Genomic DNA, 23038 nt, shown 5'->3' on the forward strand with positions numbered 1-23038 from the left:
TCTCTATAAACATAGCTATTATTATTATTATTATTATTATTATTATTATTATTATTTTGCCTTTAATGATTTCAGTATCTTTAGTCCCTGTGAGTGTATCAATTTTTTTTGTGTCATGATGCTGTGTTTCAGAGTATTTTTTAGTGAACCTTTCATTTGAGAACTTGTTTTTGGAAGTAATTGAGAACTAAGATGATGCTAGATTCCTCCAGAACGAGGTTTTGTTTCCTTCTGTCAGGACGTTAGTATTCTAGAAGTCCAAAGAGTGAAGCTGGAGGTCTTCCAGATTTACATACTCACTCCAGAGTAAGCTCTCTGGGGACTCAATGCACAACAAGGGAGATGAAGGTAAGCACTAAATTCCGACCTGTATTTATCACTGCAAGTCCACCAGGTACTTCTGCCTCTCTGCTGCTTTCCAAAGTCCAGGGAAGAGGCACCAATGCTTTGGGATAGAGGATGGAGCAAAGAGAGGGATGCATCTACTACTTCCAGGGATGGTACTCTTCCATCCACTAGCTTGAGAGCGAAAATCCAACAGAGGCGCCTTTGATCAGTGTGTCCTCTCACGTGGCTGTACTTTAGCTGCAAGAGATGCTAGGAAACTTGAAATATCTAGCATTTTAAGGTTTTACAGTGGGTAGAATTCTAAGATGACGCCATGATCTCTGTTCCTTTGATATTACATCTGTGATTATGTTCCGTTGCATGACAAAAGAATTTTGCAGGTCTAATAGAGGTCCCAAACTAGCTGATTTTGAGTTAATCATTAGGGAGATTATCCTGTAGGTCTAATATATCAGTTCTTTAAAAGCAGAGATTTCTTTTCTCCCCAGCTGGTAGCATAAGATGGGAGTCAGCGAGATTCCACGTGTGAGAAAGATTCAACGTGCCACTGCTGCCTTAAAGATGGAAGATGCCACATGGTGAGGAATATGAACAGTTACTAGAAGCTGTGAGTACCATCCCTCACTCCCACTGGCAGCCAGCAAAGAAACAGGGATCTCAGTCTTATAATAACAAGGAATTAAATTCTGTGAATAACAAGCATGAGCTTGAGAGAAGACATCAAGCTCCAGCTGAGAAAGCAGCCAACAACACTTAGAGTCTGTGAGACTCTAAGCAGAAAACCCAGCCATGCCATCCTGGACTTCTAACTACAGAACTGCGAGATAACAGATGAGTGTTGTTTAATGGAAAAAGAACACCAATATAGAAGAAACCATTCTTTGCCTTCCACCAAGATTCACAAGGTGGTGAAGTTTCACAAACACAAAGGTTCAGATATTGGGTGGCCAAAATGATCGATAAGACATGCTCCAGGGGTCAGCAGCAGTTAGGGAACTATGAATTATTTAGGAAGCTATTCAGTCGTGCAGTTTTGTGGAAACTATGAGAAAAAAAACAGCATGGCCCAGATCTTAAATGATCTTAAAAATGCTCCAGCCTTCTGGGGCAGCTGACGCCAACATGTATCCAAAGAGGAAAGATTAGTCCCCGTCAACGTTAGCTACAGATACCTTTCGAGTAGAACTCTGATTTGGCCAAGAAGTCAGCAAACTGTATACTTAAATGCATGCAGCCTACGACAAATTAAATCACATCAGCACAAAAGAACAAGTATGTACAAAACCTTTATAAATTCACATATTTCACAAAAAGTGTACTAGCAGTCTCTATTCATGGGGACAAAAATGAATATTTTTCTCCACAGGTCACTGAATGAAATCATGGTACAATTCAGAGAAGCTATTCACAGAAACTAAACTAGGTTGGAAAACAATACTGTGGTATGGAAAAAGGACAATTCATGATTAAACTTAAAACATTGTGAATGTGTTAAATAACTGCCATAAAACAACACTTTGCCTAGTAACAGGATTAACCTGCTCGCTAAATAAGGCTTTGCTTTATAAGATGCGCAGACTTCCAAAACTGTTTAACATCTCTGCTTATAAATTAATTCACAGGATTTGTATGGCTGCTTTTTAGCTCCAACTGGGTATTAGCAAAAATAGTACAAAGTGACCCCTTTGCAAAGCAACAAATTTACCTTCCTTTCTAAATGAAAAACATCACATTAGATTGAATTTCAACTTGTTAGCCTCTCCTCCAAAAAGTTTGTGGCATTAAAGAGGAGACAGACTTGTTTTACCAATCCCGAGACATTCTCCCTGTGGCTCACTGCTATTACTTCATTGACAGACTGGCCCAGACCTTAGGGAACTGAGGGCCTGGCATGTATTTTACACCCAAAAATGGATGCAGAGAGAAAAAGCCATCCAGAGGTGAGAAGGCCCTCCCTGGCTCGCCGAAGTGGTAGAGCGCGGGGCATATAAGCCAAGTATACTTACCTCTGCACTGGGCTTCTGCAACTTTATTCACAATTTAGTAACCAGTCAGCAGACAGTATCTGGGACATGGCACACACTGATCTGAGTCCTTGCATAATGTATCCTTTGCCAGGTTTTATCTCTTTGTGGAAGAGAATAGAGAGGGAACATAGCTACCAGTAAAAATCACTTCTGCCCTCTCAGTGTTCCAAACCAGCAATTCCCTCTTTACGAAACATTGCTTTTAACATGACATCTCTGTCTCCTTGAACCATAGGAAAAAATAAAGTTCTGCAGACACCTGCAGTAAAGAGAGACTCCAAACCCAGCAAGCGAGGCCATCAGTGCAAATAAAAGGGGTTCCCAAAATGTTATGTTTCAATTAAGTACCGTGCTGGCTTCTTGATACCTTTTAAGGTCTAATTGTCTTTTCCTTGAAATAGTTTTTTTTTTTTTACTATTTCTAGAAGTAGTAAAAAAAAAAAAAAAAGCATTATTGAAGGCAAAGCAGCCCCACGTCAGCTTCTCAACTCATTTTGGATTATTTTTAAAGGTAAGACCCCTGTCTTATATTCAAGATTTTCTCACACATGTGAACCATCTAAGTTCTATGTTGTTAGAGCAGCTTAAGTTTCATTTGGCTATACTTATGTAAGACCAATATTGGGTGAGATGGATTTTTTTTTTTTTTTTTAATCTTTAAGGTAAGGCTCCTTACTTTCCCTTTTAATGAGAAAAGAGGTGGCAAAAATTCAAGTGTCAATTTCCCGTTTCTGGGAAGAGGTTTAGAAAAACTTAGCTCACTTCTAGAATTCTACCAGTTCTTTTTGAAGTCAACATAACATTATAATCAGATCAAAAATACAAGAGGTGAAACAAAAAATATTTACAAAACTGGGCATTTCTTAAAGATATAAAATCTTGCTAATACTAAGAGACCCATATATGGGAGATGTTTAAAAAAGGATAGCATGTTCTTGGTTGCATGAAGATAGAGAAAATCAGGATACAGCATCCCTTATACCTTTTTCTAATGCCAGAAAAGGTGCAAATAGTAGGAGCTGAGGCCACCTGATCCCTGAAGTGAACTGCCCAGCTATTCTGTTTCTCTAGAGGTTTGCAAGAGGGTCATGTACAAACTGAGCTGCGTGACTAACTGTATCCAGTCACTGTCCTCCTGAGAGAGCATAACCACCTGGCAAGCTTAAAGGCAAGTGTTTTCATTCTTTTAATTAAATAGGCTGTGTTAAATTAACAAGAAAACCAGCCCAGAACCAACCAGCCCGCCATGATGAAGTGCAAGTCTCGCAGTAACGAAAGGCCATCAGAGTGGCTACACGTTGGTCTCCAGTCCTAGCAAACGTCCCATTCTCTCCACATTCTTATCAATTGTAGCTTGACATGTTATCTCCTTGGCGCACTCCATAGGAAACCAGCCCCTTTCTCCATCTCGCAGTCTTTCTCCTTCATACCAGCCTGCAAGGAAAGACAGAGCCCTCATGAAGCATCTGAATGACTCTTGACTGTGCTCGGCTCCAAGGAAGATGTTGGGTACCAAAGATGATAAAAGGTGAGGAGAGAGGTGGAACAGAAGGAAAGGTTTCGAGGGGGGAATGAAGGGCATACCAGGGGCAGAGCATGATCAGAAACCCTGAAGTGAGGCAGCTGAGAGTATGTGAGCTTGGGCTGAGCTCTGGAGGGTGATGCTTTGGGTAGGGGAAGCAGGGCTATGTGTGCACACACACATACGTAATTTTATATATAAATATACATATATATTTTTAAAATATATATACATATTTATTTTTTTGTAAGGAAGGAAAGAAGAACCTCTGGAGATGAAAACAAGATCACTGGGGGACTGGGAAGGAAGGAAAACTTTTCATGGGTCCTTTCGGAATAACAAACCATGTGACTACATCCCCATTCAAAAACATGTAAAAGCAATAAAGTGTAGATAAAGGACAGGCAAGTGCAGATGAGAAAACCTATGTGGAATATGAGCATTAACAAAAAGGAGACTCCTTGGTTCTTCGTACCCTCAATGTTGGACCATCAGCGACCCGTAAGAACCCTTCCACTCACCATCACTGACCCGCTGATAAATGAGGACCACATCTGCCACCTGCAGGGAGAGTTCATCTGGCTGCTTGGCAGTAAACGATCTAATGATTTCCACCTGGGTTAGTGCTGCGAAGGCAAGGGGACATATTGAGCTTTCAGGAGCAGAAGAAAAACAAAACAGGTACAAATCGATAAGTGTATATTTACTCAGTCTTTCTGTGCAATTCAGGGCTGGCATTGATAGAAACAAGTCAGGCTTCTATCAAGAAGAAGAAAATCTTTTCCAAGAACTCCCTTATTTAGCTAAGAGCTTTAGAATTTTAGAAGCTCTGAACAGAGAGGCCTTTTATAACATATGAATCCCGTCAATAATAGCCTTGACAAGGAGTCATTAGTCATGTCACTTAATGGAGCAGAAAACAGCGACTGTGCACTGGGAAACTGAGACAAGACAGGGTAGGTAATGTGCCAAGGGCATAAAACTGATGGTCAAATCTGCAATATGTCCCATTCTCCAGTCTCCCAGCCGGGGTGCTTCCCCAGTCCATCAGAAGCAGCACATGGAAGCTGCCAAAGAAATTTAGAAATAAAAAGATCTCTCGCCAAAAGTTAGAAAACCTTTTAGAGTTTCTCCAAAGTGCTAAATCGTAATAAAACAATTAACTTGGTACAGACTGACATGACTTCTTAATTTGTTTGTTCATATAAAACTTGATTCGTATGAATCACTTCAGCTCTGACTCTAAGCTTAAAGCTATGATTGTTGAGCGCTCCAGGATAAACAGTTTTGCTGTCTTAATTCTTTGGATTTGACCGTCCAGCTAGAATCATGCAGAGAAGCATATCATCAAAGTTAAGGTGCTAAAGAATAAGCACACGATGCCACCCTGTACCATACCAGTTCCTAGTTCTCCAGAGAAATGAAATACATGTTGTTAGTGTTATTATTTTAATAATGAAGGTCAAAAGCAATAGTAATTTTCATTAAAGTTAAAAATACATTTCAGCTTAGATTCAGACTGTCAGTGTGGAGAAGGCTTAAACACGCTGCAACTGATGCATTAACCTCACTTAAAAACTTAAGAGCTTTACAATTCAAGCAGAGCTTTCGATGTATATTATTTAACTTCATCCTCATGGTAACCCCATGTTGCATATAATGAGGCACCTGACTTACAGAAGGTTAACACGTTCAAGAAGGATGTGCAACAGTTTACCACATTTATACAACAAAGGAGAACTGCACCTTGAATTTGAATTCAAACCCTTTGAATTCCAAAACAGGGATCACCCAGTTCTGTCTGATGCAGGGCAGCAGGAAGGAAACCCTGGGGGAAACTTATAAAGCAGCTAGTAGTTTTGTGGTGATGAGCCGTTAATACCGCAACGTCCAGCAGGGGGCAGAGCCCCTCCATGTTCTACGTTCCAGAGCAGACAGCCCTGGAGGTACTTACAGGTCCGGTCAGGAGGCTGCTTCCCGCTACTGTGTCCCAGGGCGGTTATCCAGCGGGCTCGATCACTCCTAAAACACAGAGTATAATCCAGTTGAGAGGTTTAAGGTGTTTAGACACAGAATGAAGTATGTTCTAGAATGCAAGAGCCATTCCCCTAAAACAGAGAAGACATTCTCTATAGGAGTATGGAGCTTGTGTTCAAAACAAAGGTAAAGGTTTAAAACTGATAATCTAGGAAATCTAAAATAGGCCGAAAACTAGTCACTGTCAAAAGATTCTGAATGAATCTGGCTAGTTATTAAGTGGAACTTCTCACATGACGGTTTAACATTTAAAAAAGAGCTAATCACGCTAACATATTTTAATCTCAAAAAGATGTTTAGTATACTCATAATCTGATGTTTAACATTTCAGAAAAGTACATTTCATTTAAAAAGAAAAAATCCTAGTAATTCAGTCCCTCTCTACTCCCTCTCCTCCCCCCACCAAACCATTTCGGAAAAGATGAGAAACTTGACATATTTAAAGTTGTTTTGTTTCCCATACAAATAATATTGCCAAATATGAGCCTTATTGAAATAGAAATTCTTTGACCTTTTTTAGACTGTTCTCAAATGCTTAAAATGGTTTAATGACTATAGCTAAAAATAATTCTTTAAGAAAAAAAACCCGACTTTTTATACAATATTAAGCTATAATTATGTGAAAAAAAAATTATTTAACTAAAGGATCACAAGTTTCAGGTAAGCAAGCACTATGCCATAATACAGTCATCCCGTTTTTGATTTGGAAAGTCGAATATTAGGATTGCAATTAAATGAACCACACAAACATGCACACTTTGAAATCTCTTAAGAAGCATTTGTTAAATCCATACTACATGGCAGATATAAGCACTTGACATCCATTATTTCATGTAATCTTCCCCAAAACCTGGGAGGAGGACGAGAATACTACACGCACGTTCCAATATCTGTGATTCCAAACAAAGTCAATTTCTACAGGGCCATTCTACCTTTTTAAGAAGGAATGCCTTTATGCCCCATATTTGATAAGTATTTTTTTCTCCCATAAGAGCTTGCACCTAAAAGATGCTTCTCACTGTCACTGCATCTTCACCCGCCACGTACATCCATCCAGGCAGAGCAGACGTCTTACAGCACTGAAACATGTCATGATGTTCCGCATCCTATTTCCTATTTGCTCTTCTTACTCTCAAATACGACCTTCCTTCCTTCTGTTTACTGAGCCATACCCTCTCATTATTAAACTTTTTAAGTTGAAGAACACACATAAAATAAATCTCTGCAGTGCTCTTACATGCATACAGCGCTGCGAGTGTTTACTTAGGCATACGCATGCACACGTGCTGCCAGGCCGAGACCGATGGCCAGGAGGTTCCCTTTTGTCCCTTCCAATCAATAACCTCCCACAGAGGTATCCACGGTTCTGATCTCCATCACCACAGACTAGTTTTGCCTATCCTGTGTTTTATGAAAATGGAATCCTATAGTGTGTTCCACTGGCTTCTTTTGTTCAACACATCGAGTCCATATTGAAAATACAAGGCTCGCCCCCTCCAGGCAGCTTCCCCTGTTGCATGAACTTACACTTCCGTCCCCATCCTAGTCTGATAAACCTGTTCCCACACACGCCTCAGCACAGCTCTATCATACTCCTGGTCAACTGTAAGCCTCATGAAGGTAGACATCTATGAGGTTCACCACACTGTCTCCAGAACACAGTTTGGCAAGTAAAGGGGACTCAGTAAACATCTGTTGACCTATGAAATTATCATTCATCTCATGCTGACCCCCGAACGTTAATAGACTTGTTTGTTTCTCTTACTCAGCCATAAACTCCAAGAAGGCAGGAACTCGGTCTCGTTCTAATCAGTTTCATGGAGCACTTACATGCTAGGTATGATACTTTTTTGTACTTTGCGAGTATCATCGAATCCAATATTTACAACAATCTTGGAAGAAAATCTTACCGTTATTTCCATTTCTCCAGAGGACAAAGTTTAAGTTTGGGATGTTAAGTGCCCGCTCACAGTAAAACGGCAAAGTGGTGCAGTGCACTCAGAATATAAAGCCACACAGTCAGGGATCCTAAGGTGTTTCCTAGCACAGCAGTCCCCAGACTTTCTGGCACCTGGCACCGGTGCTCCTATGAGAATCTAATGCCTGATGATCTGAGGTGGAGCTGAGGCGGTGATGCTGGCACTGGGGAGCGGATGCAAATACAGATGAAGCTTTGCTCACTGGCCCGTCGCTCACCTCCTGCTGTGTGGCCCACTTCCTAACAGGCCATGGACCTGTATCTCTATAGGCCACAGCCAGCAAGGCAGACTCCTCTTGGCTTACCACGCATCCACAGGGCCCTTCCTGCTGTCTGCATCCTTCATGTGAGGTTTCCCAGGCATGGCCTCGCTCTGACATCGAGTGGCCAGTTTCAGAGGTGGCCTCACCCTGCTGCCAGTTTCCAGAAGTCCACGTGAAATCTTTCCCTCCCGTGGCATACTGCCTGGATGCTAATGACATCCCTTAGACACAGCAGCCCCTCGTGGGGACTCCAGAAGACAGAACAAGACAGTCCTTGTTGCCCTCGCTGAAAGGAGCCCCTTCTAGAAATAGCTTCAATTGAGTCAGATGCTGTCAAAACCACACGACTTCCCCCAGGGCTTCCAAGAGCCCTGCCAAAGAGCTCCCTCCCATGAGTACTGCATCTCTAAGGCAGGGAAGGGACTCACTTGATATGACATGGAATTCTAAGAACAAGAAAAAAATAGGGCATAGACGTATCCATGATTAAATTTAGATATCAAGTCCAGGACTCATTCCAGACAGCTATTTTCTCCAGAGACATTTATGAAACAATCCACATGAAGTCCCAATCCACCCCACACTCAGCTCATAGATTTGTCCCTTTGCCCAAACAAAGCGATAGAATATGCAGTGCAGCAGTACTGTCGACCTGGGCATATCGGCTTCTGAGACTCTACCGATCACCCTTTTCTCCAGCATTCACTGAGTGCTGGCCCGTGTGGCCTCTGCGGGGGCTCTGTGCTCGGCTGAGGGTTGCAAAGTGAATAAAATGAGATTTCTTGCTCTTCACGGCCCTCTGTGAAGGAGCAGACAGAGCAGAACACACAGACACACATGCTCCAATGCAGCGTGCAATTGCTGGGGTAGAGTGCTCTACACAAAACACATGTGACCCAGGGAGAGGAAAAAGACAGAGTTGAGAAGAGATTCTTTTAACATAAACATCTGTAAATGCAGTTTTTTCATAACCCCCAAATTATGCATGGCATGAAACGATACATCTACAGTTCCCTACGCAGTTAACTGGTAACACCTTGTCCTGTCTCATATAATTTTACTTAAGCACAGTAGGTTTAAACTTAATTGCACAAAAGTCAAAGACACAGCAGAGCTGGACTTCTCATTGAATACCTGACATTTACTAGAAAAGAGAGCTACGTACTGAGAAGGTAGAATGCAGGCTTTGAAACAGGCAGGCCGGTGATGAGTCTGAAGGGGATGGGGCACCCACCAAGCACTTTGCCACTGATGTGTCTTCCTGATCTTTCAGCTGCTGCGGCCTAACCTTCCTTTTATCTTTCTTACGATGGCGTTTGACCAGATATCTTTTGTATTCCTTCTTACAGCCTATAAATTTACCTGCATGCCTTTTGAAACTTATCTTCGTGGCTTTTTGAAAAAAAAGTCTCCCAAGCCTTCATAAGGAGTAGGATTGTGGCGAGGTGGTTGTTGTTCATTCTCTCACACATTCGATTCAACTCAATATGTTCAATAAACTGATCCATGAAAGAAAACCCACAGGATAAAAAAATGTCATTATGAATGCTGCGTGACAAAGCCGGATAATACTGGATGCCAGTTCAGCTTACATAATTTACAAAATCTAACCGATTTTGTAAATAATAATTTGTAAAAACTTATCCTAGCCCACCGAGAGAGTTCTAAAATTTAGACTTTGTGACATGTAATCAAGTTCAATCGATTATTTCTTGTTTATCACAGTAAGTAGCTCATGAGACTAGTCTGGGTCTGGAATCCCAGCCTTAACCTAAAGTGGGTCAGTTATCTGTTTCCTTGATAATAAAAGACCTATACCATCACCTCTCCTCTTGTTTCGTTGGAGTCAATGATAACGATCACAAAAGATCAAATATTTTGACAGGCACTATAAAATGTAAAAGGTCATTATTAGACATGGATGCGATTCAATGAGGAAAAAAATACAACCTGTAATAGATACATTTTTTCCATATGAATTATCATCTCTATATTGTGGATTTTTCTTAAAGGAGGAAGTATAAGAGTATGTCAGACATACTATTTCACAATTTATTCCATCCCATTTACTTCCTGCTGTTAATTAAATCATTAACAGAAGCTGGAACAGCGCAAAAGACTTCCTGCAAACAATGCCCCTTTATCAGGAGGCCCTGAATGGCTGATGGGACCAACCACAATCATTAGGCTTGTAGTTCTTTTGGTGAAAGAGAACTTTTGAAAAGGATCTTTGATTACATTTTAAGGTGATTATATCCTATAGCTAAGTCTATGAATGAAGAAAGTTCGCATTCATCACTGAACATGTCCTGATGTCCCATCACTGCATACGACGGACCCAAATGCCATCCAAATTCCACTGTGAATTCAGGATGCCAAGGACGCCACTTGCCACGATCTCTGGTCTGTGCCAGCTGCGGCTGTCTATGCTTCATTTTAATGAAGGCAGACAAAGGGGGCTCTCGGGCGCCCACATTCCTCTTGAAAGGCCCAGAGGGAAAAGAAATGACAGTGGTAAAACATTCTTCCTTTGTCCTTTTATAAAAGGTAAGCTTTTGTATGTTTCTCAGACTCCTGTCTCATTAACAATACAGATCTTTAACAGGCAGGCAAACAGAAATGACAGAGTGTCCGTGGCTTAGATGTACATCCTAAAGAAAAGTTTTACCACATCCTTAATAGCAAACATTGAAAAAAAAACAAACAAATGGAATTTAGAGAAAACGTGTTCTAGCAGCACAGAAACGACAGTAAATACAGACTGATAGAGAGGCAGTACTTCCCTACGTGCAGTTAGTCTTCTACCTCGCCTCGGATATAGAGAAGCTACGTCTATCCGCTGTGGGTCAATTCCAAAAATATTTACTGGTCACTCGCTATGCGCAAAACGAGACAAGAACAAAACCAGAGCTGAGCGTGGGAATCAGTAATAAAACCGTGCAGAACCGATTGGGGAGGAGAATGGTTAGGAGGCTCTCGGGGTTGTTCGAAAGATAAGTGACACATGGGCAGTGCTAGGAAGCAGGCAGCGGAATGCAAACTCGAGGAAAGCGGCAGTGGACTTTGCACAGGAAGAACCGGCTGATGATGCATCTCTTCAGACCTGGAAACATCAGAAATGACACCAAGTCTGCAGACTGAACAACTCAGAACGGTGGCAAACGGCACCATTTGCAGAAATGTGTGTTGGGGAAAGCAGTGGGTAGTGGTGATGACTGGCTTCAGAGGGTCTGCATTTCTGAAGGGAAAGCGAAGAGGAATGGTTAGATGTGGCAGGTAAACTAAGAGAGCACGGATAACAGGTTGAGAAAGAATCTCAAAAAGGGGGACAGTGTGAGAGAGCTGATGGTCAACAGCACACAATGATATTAGAGGGAGAGACGGAGGACGGCTGAACTGCTGGATGTGGTGACTAGCAAGCCACCACTAATCTGCTTAGGGAGTGGCCTCGACAGGGCGGCAGAGGAAGCCATGCTGAAGGTGGTTAAGGAAAAACCACTCGATATACGGTGCCAAAAAATCCGAAGCATCTTCAACTCCTCTCCTTCGCTTACTGCTACCACAACTCATCCGACCCGTCCAATCCAGAAGTCGGCCCTGTCGTCTCTGCCTCCTGCATACATCCCCATTTCCTTTAGTATGCCACAGCCCAAGCCACCACCAGGACGTCCCTCGATGACTCCAATGCGGCCCTAATGGCCCTTCCCATGGAAACTTCTGCCTGCAGTCCGGTCTTCCAAGGAACTCCCACTATGGCTTATAAGGCTCTACAGCAATGCTGCTCAAAATATCTGTGGCGAAGAAATGGTCCTCACCACCCAACCCACTGTAAACCAAGTGTTCTCCAAAATCCAATAAAAATAAATTACTGTTAAAATAACCACACGCTTTGATGCTGCATACATGCCAGATTACTCTAAGTTCTTAACTGCTTCCCGCGTGCCAGGCTGGTAACAGGTTTGAAGACTGATGGCCCACAAACTGCACTGGAACAGCTCTGCTCCAAAATGCTCTGGCCTCTACTGGCCTCTTGACCACCCACCCTGTCCCTGGTTCGTTCTTATCTAGCCACATTCACTACGTCCAAGCCAAGTCTGACGATATCAAACGCGTTTCCTCAAGAGGCCTGCACTGGCTGTCCCTTCGCCTGGAACATACTGGCCCTGCATTTCCCATGGGTTAACTCCTTCTTGTCACTCAGGGCTCAGTTCAAATGTCAACTCAAGTCTTCCTGCAGCATCTAATTTAGAGGACACATCCCCATCCCCAGCAATTAACATCCACTCCAGTTCTCATCACCTGGTTTTGTTGTCTTCGTTGCACTTACATATTTAACTGGACCAAGAAGAAATGCTTCCCCACTGTCCCAGCCTCGTGGGAGGCCATTTGCCCAAGGAGACTGGCGAAAGTTCACTGCCGTCCACAGCCACCCTCTTGGAAGGCAGGAAGCACACAGACATAAGCCGCTCACTTGAACAGAAGACCCCAGAGGGCAGAGATTTGTTCTCAGTACCATTCACTCTGTACTACTCACCCCAGCATTGAGAATAGCACCTGAAAGGATGTAGGTGCTCAATAAAAATCACTGGATTAACAGGGAGAGATGAAGGCTACTCTCTTGAGAAGTTCAGCTGGAATGGGAAGGGGAAATTTAGAGGTGGGTTGGGGTCAGGAGTAATACAGTGGACAGTGGGCACAACAGGAAACATGAGGAAAAAAATGAACTAACAAGTGTGGCACGCACAATGAGCAGTCATAATTCTTGGGGACAAGATCAGCACTGAGAGGTTTCCTAGTAGAGCAATGAGTTGGCCCTGAGAGTTGAGACGTCTGGTAATTCGAGGAAGACTGAAGAGGGCATTCCAAGCAGTGGGAAAAACACAGGCAAAAAAAAAAAAATTTTTAAAAAGGTAGTTTTAAGTGGAAAATATTTTGGGGGATATAATTTCTATTCAGCATTTTATTAGAAAATATGTAAAATTATACGATGCCCTAAATTTACCACCTAAGTTGCCACAACCCTTTTCCTTTTTAGAGTCGATGGATTAAAAAATAATCCACATTTTAGTTGTTTCTCACTTTAATAGCAACTGGCTTCCTAGTTCCCTTCCAGATGCAGAACAAGGCCACCTTGAGCGGCCAGGTACGGGTGGAACTGTCTACTGGCTGGCAGCTTCTCACTAACAAGACTGCGCTTGGTTACTAGAACCCTGGATTCAGGAGGGTCAGGGTCCAGTCCCAGAGTTGGCAATCACGCGCTTCCCGTACGACTGCAGGCAAATCACGTCACCTTTGCGAGTCTCATTTTACCTCTGAGAGAAAGAGGAAGGAGTTGGACTACAGACCTACGATTAGGGTCACCACATATTTCATTGTCTAAACAAGACACGTGTGAGAGTCAGAGAGGGTGGCATTCTTAATTTTGCCGTAACAACAGACATAATATCAATCCTGGGGAAAGGAGATTTACGATCACCTTACTCAGATGCTTCCTTCGTCTCTGGGGTTTTATTCTTCCCTAGAAACAGCCATGTGGCCCTACATGTTCTTGAGCTGGCTCGGTGCCTGGGTCATCCAAGATGCTCACCAAGTGTGTCTGCCCATTTCCTCTGGGTGAGCTTTTCTGCATTCTTTATGTAATCAAAGTTATCGATCTGTTCTGCCACAATAGTATCACTGTCGTGACTGAATTGTCTCCATGCCAAACAGCTGCACCCTTCCTATTGCTTATTTTACATTTTGTATATCCCCAGATGGCCTCTACCAAGCACAGTTTTTCAAAGACGGTAAATATTTAGGTATGAACCCTATTCTCATGCAAACCAAAAAATGAATAGCCAAAGGATATACATTGACTGAAGTTTTGCAAAAACTCAAGGCCAGCATGGCGGTGAAAACCTTGTTTTCTCAGAGATTGCTAATGAACCATATTAACCACATATATAAGAGAGAACACCTATACAATATATATTCACCATTACATTTTGCAAATCTTAGAAGCAAAGACAACATTCTACATAGACCCAAACTCTGATTGCTCAAAATCAGGTAGCCCAGAGATGACCTGCACATTTTCAATTCCAAGCAGCCAATTGTTTCTTAAGGGAAAATGCATCTTGGCTATAATATTTCCTTCAACACCAATGCTGTTTGTCGCCTTGTGTGCTTAAAAGTATGTGTCTAGTTATTTACTTTTCCACTGTAATTGAGCTGGTGGTGGGGGAGAGTGAGGGAGTCACTCCTTCTGTACCCAAGGAGACATCTGCCCTTCTGCCCTTTCTGGAATGTTCTCTTACTATTAATTAAAGAATTACAAATATGAGTCATACCCATGAGTTTAGGGGTGACATAACCAGACATTCTGAGAACATTTCTGACTGAGGAAATGAATATCCATGTAGCCCACGGCAAGATCAAAAGGCAGGAGGAAGGAACAAATGCGATGGAACGTCCCAGGAATGGATCAGGCCTTGGTGTGAAAAGAAGTGGGTGTGTCAGTTTACTTCCTACTCTCTTCTAGTAACCTCAGAAACAAGGGGTGGGGATCACAGAAATTGTGAGTGAGACAGTCAGGAAGAGCTCTGTTGAAATGTTGGCAAGGCCTGAATAGGAAAAACAAACAATCCTTATAAACACAGAAAAGGAAAACACAAAGCAAAACCAACACTTTCACTATTACTAACTAAAAATGATGAAAGACTATCTCTAGTTTCTGAGAATTCTGTAGAACATCTGGACAAGCACTAACCCCCAAAGTGTTTAAGATTTGTTCGTCCTTAAAGTCATATGAAATCCAAAGCTCAGACATATTAAATTCTCTTTTTATCAGAGGCTTCCCCAAAGGAAGTCTACCTCTGTCTTCACTGGCCAAGCAATTGAATCATTTAGAGTTGAAGAAATGCTTTCCTCAGCCCTGGTCTTGGTTGTGTCTCCTGCTGATCACCTACACACACCAGCAAGCACCACACTCACTCAAAGTCCCCTCCCCAGAGAGGCAAACACAGAGGGGCATGCTTGGGAATGTCAGGGCTTTTCAGCAGTTTCAATGGAGGTACCCTGGCACCTTTAGGAGAGCCATTTCTTTGTCTTATAAATAAACATACAGGATGAGGCACCATTTCTTATTCATACCCTCTGTTAGAGCTCAAGTTCCTTTGGAATACTCTATTTTAGCTGTTTTCAAACCTCAAATAGCTTTATGTCAACCCATCTCTCTTGTTTTTCCTTCCAGACTTTGCAAAATTATTTCTAGTGCCAAAGGGTATAAAATCTTTGAATGTTTTATATAAATGCTTTCTAATTTTAACCTTTTTCTTATGTATGTCTCTAATGAACCAGGAACACTGTTAAAACACTCCTAAAAGGCAGAGATATTCTTTGGGTTTACTTTCACTAAGATTTTGCTTCAGTCTTAGGATGACTATTCACCAGCTGCTGATCCATTTTAAACACACCATGTGGGAACCTTGGGGCGGGGAGGAACATGGGTGGGAGATGTGTGTAGGGACAGCAGAGGACAAAGATTTAGAGAACTTCTCCTTTCCCTCCACTGATCCGTCCTCTGATCCAGCACAATCCTTGCCTGTAATAATCGTTCCAAGAGCAGGTTGCCACATTTCAAACAAATAGATGGATCAACTATCTCTAACTAGACCAAATCACAAAGGTGGACTTGAAAATGCAGCCTCCTTCCCTTCATCCAGCGTGAGGATGGCAGCAACCATTGGTAGAAGGACAACGGGGTGACTGGTTAGTCTCTGTTTAAACTCAGGATGGGAGAGAGGACCCATCAGTATGTTTCCCCAAACTGAGGATCTCTTTAGACAGAAAGCACTGGGCTTTTTGCTGTCTGGCTGAAGGTAGGTAATTGAGAAATTACTTCGATTCCATTATCTAAGAAAACGTACAGCCTAGACTCAAACTACCAGCTAAGTCATAGTCCTGGGGCTCATGGGTCATACTTTTTATCAATGACCAAAGTACAATAACTGTTAAACCACTCTCTGAATATAAAATCACATCACCTAAAGCACTGCATTCCCCACTTATCTGCAGTTTCGCTTTCCATGGTTTCAATTACCTGTGGTCAACCAAGGTCTGAAAATATTAACTAGAAAATTCCAGAAATAAACAATTTATAAGTTTTAATTGCACACTATTCATAGTAGCATGAAGAAATCTCAACCTGTTCTTATTCTGTCCCACCCTGGACACGAGTCATCCCTTCATCCAGCATATCCATGCTGCACACGCTACCCACCCGTTAGTCCCTTAGTAGCTGTACCATCAGAAAGTCGATATTAGCCTAACGCCACATCACAATGCCTGCCACTCACCTCACCTTGTCTCATCATGCAGGCATTGTATCATCTCACATATCACAGACAAAAGGGTGAATATGGTACAGTAAATTATTTTGAGAGAGACCACATTCGCAGAACTTTTATTATAGTGTATGGTTAGAATTGTTCTATTTTATTATTAGTTATTGTTATTACTCTCTTACTGTGTCTAATTTATAAATTAAACTTTATCATAGGTATACATTATAGGAAAAAACATAGTATAGAGAGGGTTTGGTACTATCCGAGGTTTCAGGCACCCACTGGGGATTCTGGAACATATTCCTTGTGGATAAGGGGAGACCACTGTACAATGCATCTATCAGGATTCATGGAGACAAAAATAATATCTATCCCTCAAGACACGGAGAAGGTCACAGTGAAAAGACAAGCATCTGTATAAAGCAGCTAGACCCAGTGCTTGGCACATATAAGTATTCAACAAAAAAAATTAGCAGCTACCAGGTACTGCACCTAGGGAATCTTAGACCAAGGACAGCTGGGCAGAGAAGACTGATACCGGATGTTCTGAAACCCTTGCCCTGGCAGACTTACTGCGTCTCAGCTCCTAGCAGCATTTCCACCTTCTCGTTCGCATGGTTACTAAGGACAGTCAGTGTGAAGAGGTGACTGGCAGAGCTCTGTCTTGAATAAAGCCCTGTGGAACTGTTCTTCCCCGGAGAAGAATTAACCTCTTCATTGTCACAAGATTCCACCAACAGCTGATCTCTTAAGGAATAATCGTTGACGTTGTAACTTTCTTCACTATAAGGAAAAGGGAAAGGAACATGTTAATAATTCAGTAGATAAGGCTGTGACCTTGTCACTTTCAAGTCACATTAGGGGAAGGAGGATAAGGAGAGAATGACTTTTTAAAAGTATGAATTATAATTCGAATTATATCTGATTATGAATCAATGTAACACCCCAAATTAAACCTAGTGATTACTATTTTTCTGCAATATACTAAATTGTATCTTGAGTATATAAAAGCAATATTGAAAAAAATATAAAAAATCCTAGGCTTCATTTTATAATATTCTGGAACTGTCATGACAAGTGGGACATGCATGCATTGTGGGAATGCTCAAATAATAGTACTTCCCCGGCCCTGACTCCACTCCTGGAATGGAGAGGGCATCCCAAACATATCCATATGCTGGGTACCAAGGCCTTACTTCCAGCCCCCAAGCGACCAGACATAGGAGGGGAGAAGCACCCCAGAAGTCTGCTTGCTTCTGGCAAGACACCCCATGCATTCTTCTCTCCAAAGCGCACAGCCTTACCACCTGCTTCAGTAACCTCTGGGACTGACCCCTCTCCTCCTGTCTACTCTCAAGCCCCGTGTTCACCATCCGCCTGGATGCTCACCCCCAGCCGTGACCTCGGCTCATCCAGCCGCACCTCCTTGGGCTCCTGAACCCCTTCTGGTGCGTCCTCTGGAAATGCCCATCATTTAAGGAATCTAGCAACATCTCCTAAATCCTCAGCCTCTTCTCTAAACAAGGGGTCTCAACCCTGGGCCGTGGACCCTGGTACCAGTCCGAAGCCTGTTAGGAACCAGGCTGTACAGCAGGAAGGGAGCGGTGGGTGAGCAAGTGAAGCTTCATCTGAATTTTCAGCTGCTCCCCGGTGCTAGCATCACTGCCTCAGCTCCACCTCAGATCATCAGGCACTTGATTCATAGGAGCACCTGTCCCTGGTGCCAAAACAGTTGACGACCGCTGCTCTAAAACCTCCCTTTACCTTTTCGCCTTAACAGAAACTTGGCCCTCCCTAGAGAGAACATCACCTCACCTGAAGGGTCTCTGCCTGCTTGCTTCTCATGGCTGCTCCTAGACAATGATCACTTCCTCCTCCCAAGAAATCCTCAGCTTTGAAGCTCAGCCATCAGTCTCCATCTCATAATCATAGTTATTTACAGACCCCTGGATCGCTCCTCATCCTCCCTCATGAGCTTAGTTGCTGGCTCACTGTCTCTCCCCAACATTACTTACTTCTTGACTTCCCATGTAGGAGAGCTTTCCATTACCCTGGCCCCTCAGGTCCTTGACTTCCCCTTCTCTAATGGTCTGGTCCTCTGTCTTACTTCAGCAACCCTTCCATTGTCATACCGCAGACCTTATCATTACTATCTGCAACCTCTCTCTAACCAGCACCATCTGTCTCTCCAATTTAACTCTTCCAATCAACCCCGATTCTTTAGCCCACCAGTTCCTACAAGACACTGACTCTACCACCTTTCCCCTATCCTTAAACCCTTTGTGTCCTCTCATCCATATTTATTAAATTACCCAGCATGGATTTCTTGGCATGTAGTTATAATCGCTCCTTGCATACATACTCATCTCCTTAAAAAACCTCAGCCCTGTTTAGATACAGCTCTCCCTCGTGAACCTGCACTCTTGCGATTGAACACGGGAGAGCTCAATAAATAATCATTGAATTAAATAGATGACTGTGCAATAAATCATAATATATTCTAGAAACAATATCAACTATTTAATAATAAACATAGATGTGTAAACTAAGGGGAGCTAAGAGAAAAGAAAAATTCTTGTGCCCAGTCAACTATACTTGGAATTTCAGAATAGGCCATTTTGCTCAAGATTTCTTAGAATTTCTTTCATTCAGTAGTGGATGTCTGCCTGTCAACCACTCTTTTGTAAAGCTCCTTGAAAATCTTCAAGATCTTTTCTAAAATTTAGTTTGATAGATTTTCCCTTCAAAAAACAGCAAACACAGTGACCATATAAATAAGCAAAATACTGCCTTCTCATCAGGCCTTTTGTTGCTTGGAAACTAATCCGTATTAATTGAAAGTTTACAAGGCAAGATCATCTCCAAAGGTCTCCTGAAACTGCCTACAGACCAGCACAGCCACACTCAGGATATGCAAAGTATTACTCACATCGAAATGAAGCTTATCGAAGCTCACGTGATTTTTATAAAAGGAGGAAGCAGGATAATACACTTTATAAACAAATAAGGTTATATTTTTTAAAAGACCACGTTTACCAGAAACAAAGCAATCAGTTTTTGGCAGAGCAGAATAAGTTTATAACGTTTTCCTAGATATCCGAGACATGGATTTAACAGCCCAGGACTTAAACTAAAATGAAACAAAACAAAAAACAAAAGCAAACCCTTAACAACATCAGAAACATGAGAAAAAAACAAGGTGAACGAACGCAGGATTCCTTGCTATTGTCCTCTCTCTGCACCTCTGGTCACTCTTGGTCCAACTCACAAGTTAAAAAAAGATGAGCTGTTAGTCAAAGACACTCATTTCTGGTTAAAAGTAATTCTTTGGATAGAGACTTCACATAGAGAAATCCGAGGACCCTAATGTTATGCACACGAGGTGTTTAGGTGGTGCCCTAAACCATGAAACTGCATAGGTATTTTTTGTATTTCCAAAGAAATAAAAGGCCAAGAAATGTTATGCTATAAAACCATCCTTTGAGATGACTCAAGCTCTAAAAATTCTTCAGCATAAAGTGGTTTCACATAGCACAAAGTCCCCAATAAAATTCAAGACCAGGAGTTCACAGGAAACTAATGTAAACTAATAAGAATAAACTACTTAAGTCTTTTTATTTCCCTCTTAATTTTCAGAGTTCATGTTTTCCCCAGTGTTTGCCTAAATACAAACAATACCAGCTATTGTGTTTCCTCAAAGCTTTGAATCTTTGTCTTTGGTAGAAATTAGAGACAGAAGTAAGATAAATTAATAGAATGTTTTTAATTGTTCTCTTTTGCAATAACAACTAAAAGGCCATTAGAGCTAGGGTGACCGTTGACCCATTTTTATTCTTGTTGTCCACTCAAATGTCCAGTTTGGATGATTAACTGCAGCCACCACATTCATAGCTATGTGAGTTCATTCCAGGTACCCGTTCCTACACATCTGCACATCCATCTAAACAAGAAATTTTCCTGCTGTTTTGACTTCTGAATCCAAAATAGGATGCAGGAAACATGTTTGCCCATTTTTTTGTTTTTAACCCATTCAAGAGCAATCACCCAACATCATTATTTTATCTTGACCTGTAAATTTCTCCATCATGTAAAAATAATGTTTACAACTTCTTCACTACTCTTTCAATGAATTTTATATAAATAAATTTAATTTCATGTAACCATAGTAAATTATTTATCCTTGTCAACTATTATTCAAACCCAATAATACAAAAACTGAAAAGTAGCTCACGCTTGCTAGCCTACTCGTTGTTCCTACTCTCTCACACACATATACACTCACACACTTAATCTTATAAAGGTTCAAAATAATCATATTTTCCCCTCTCCAAATCTGCTAAATACTAAATGAAATTCCTTCTTCTAGTATTAAACAGTACCTATCTCATGCTGATACAAAAGGATAAAGTTTGTGTAAAAATATGTACTTAAGCAGAAGGAAGAGGGGAGAATCCATAGCCAGATGAACTATTTCCAACCCTATTTCCATCCTCTGCTTACTCACCCATGTTCAGTAAGTAGAAAGCAGGCAAAGCTGGGCTGGGAAAGAAACCCCTTTCCTGAGGGAAGTTGATGCTAATCAGACTTCCCCGTGTTTGTCTCCATCATTTAGCAAACATATGGTTTACATAGTCTCTGAAACAATTTGGATCATGTAATTAGGAAGTTAAATTGCTCAGAAAAAGGCAAATGGAAAAACCACCTTTCCTCGAATGGAGAAGTTTATATGTAGATTTCCTTTGATTGTCTTATATGTGCTCCAAGTTTACCAGCTGCTCATCAAGGCTGTCTGCTTTGTACAGCAGTGGCTCCTATCAGGCGCAGCAATCAAATCTATGTAAGTCTGTAGCTCACGGTATAAACAATGAAGGGTCTCCCTGTTGAAACCCACTTAAAGTCTTGTAACCTTTGTTGAGATTCCTTTCTTTTCTTTTCTTTTTTTTTTTTTAACAAGATAAAGAACTATCAGTAGAGAACACGATGTGGTGGTAAATATATACCCCAATTAGTCTTCCCTTGCAAAGGCATTCTTTTGTTAAGCAGCTCAGAGAGTGTTGGATTCTACTATATGCAACCTAACGGCATGGGTGGTAAAAATGAAACACCTTATTGTGAATAGCAGCTTTCTTAAAGAGATTATTATGAAGCATTTTTAACTTTCTGTCCCATAAATATCTATAAAGGTTAGAATTTTCCATAAGGGGCGTATATTTATTAATTTTAAATCAGGACATTTGAACCGCATAAAATATACATTTTTAAAATACCCAAACTATATATATACATACGCAGTAGAGAGTGTAGGGTGATACAGACACCAACCTCAGCATAAGAGTCACTCTGGAAGGAGGAGGAAGAGAGGATAACAGTGGAGAGGCTTAAGGTATATCTGTAGTATTTTACCAGGTTTTTTCGTTTGTTTGTTTAAAAAGGAGAGAGATGACAAATATGGCAAAAAGTTAGTATCTGTTAAGTCTAGATGATACGTATGTTAATGTTTAAAATTTTCTGTACTTTTGAAATATATCTCAATTGAAGGTAAAAATAAATTTAAAAATAATAAACGCACAGATGTGAACACTATCATAATTCCAGGTGTCTGGATGTCTAAGTGTATAGTTGAATTAACTATTGGACAATGGAATTTTTTTTTTGCCCTGTTACAAACAACTAATTATTTGCAGATGACATCAGTGACTGAAAATATATTACAAGGTAACAATAAATTCAGTATAGTGGTTGGATTTAAAAAAAGGTTTTCCTATGTATAAACGACACTCAGAAAATATAACAGAAGAAGTATCTCTACAAAAGAGATAAAATACTTAGAATTAAACTTAACAAGTTTCTGCTTTATGAAGACAGCCTTTGAATACTGTACTTTGGAAGAAGTCCTGTATAGATAGGAAATTTTGATATTATAGAGGTATTGATTATTCCTAAACTAATATATAATTTTAACACAATCCCAACAAAAATACAAACAGGGTTGGGGCAGGGCAGTGAGGAGGGAGAATGATCAAGCTGATTCTAAAGCACACACAAAAATAAACATCTAAAAACAGAAGGACGGTGAAAAAGAACGAATGAGCTGGCCTCACAACATATCAAAAATGTTGTAAAGCTACACAGTAATTCAATGACTGGGACTGGTACATGAGCTGACAGAATGGTGTGTTCACAAATTGACCCCAAACACATCTGGGAATTTAGTACATGATATAGGTGACATTTCAATCTGTAGGGAATTGATGGGCTAGTCAACAAATAATATTGAGACATCTGGGGAAACGTCTGAAAAATAAAAAAAATTTGGATCTCAATCTCAGTCCATAAACCAGGATATCTCCTTGGACCCAAACTCTGGGTCCGTAAGAGTCATAAAGTAGAGGTGGTGACAGAGCTGGTCTTTCTGCTGAGCTCAGAACCATCAGGGCATGCTCTGTGATGGGTGGGTGGTGGGCCCTTTTAAATAAGCAAATATCTCAGGACGAGTTTCCACCTTAACCCTTATTAGCAAACATCTTAAGTACTTAATA

At 41.2% G+C, this 23038-nt stretch overlaps 1 protein-coding gene across 2 annotated transcripts in view; it reads right to left on the minus strand.

Moving 5' to 3' along the window:
• Positions 1-1617: 1617 nt before the first annotated feature.
• ARHGEF26 (Rho guanine nucleotide exchange factor 26) overlaps positions 1618-23038 on the minus strand; it is a 115628-nt gene continuing 94207 nt past the window's right edge. For both annotated transcript variants that reach the window (XM_015586557.2, XM_006908214.3), the window contains exons 12-15: positions 17073-17282; positions 5852-5919; positions 4419-4523; positions 1618-3809 (exon numbers count right to left, since the gene is read on the minus strand). In XM_015586557.2, the coding sequence (XP_015442043.1) occupies positions 3667-3809; positions 4419-4523; positions 5852-5919; positions 17073-17282 (526 nt within the window). In that variant the 3' untranslated portion in view covers positions 1618-3666. The remainder of the gene's footprint in view (positions 3810-4418; positions 4524-5851; positions 5920-17072; positions 17283-23038) is intronic.

This window comes from Pteropus alecto, unplaced genomic scaffold, assembly GCF_000325575.1.
Source record: "Pteropus alecto unplaced genomic scaffold, ASM32557v1 scaffold81, whole genome shotgun sequence".
Taxonomy (NCBI): domain Eukaryota; kingdom Metazoa; phylum Chordata; class Mammalia; order Chiroptera; family Pteropodidae; genus Pteropus; species Pteropus alecto.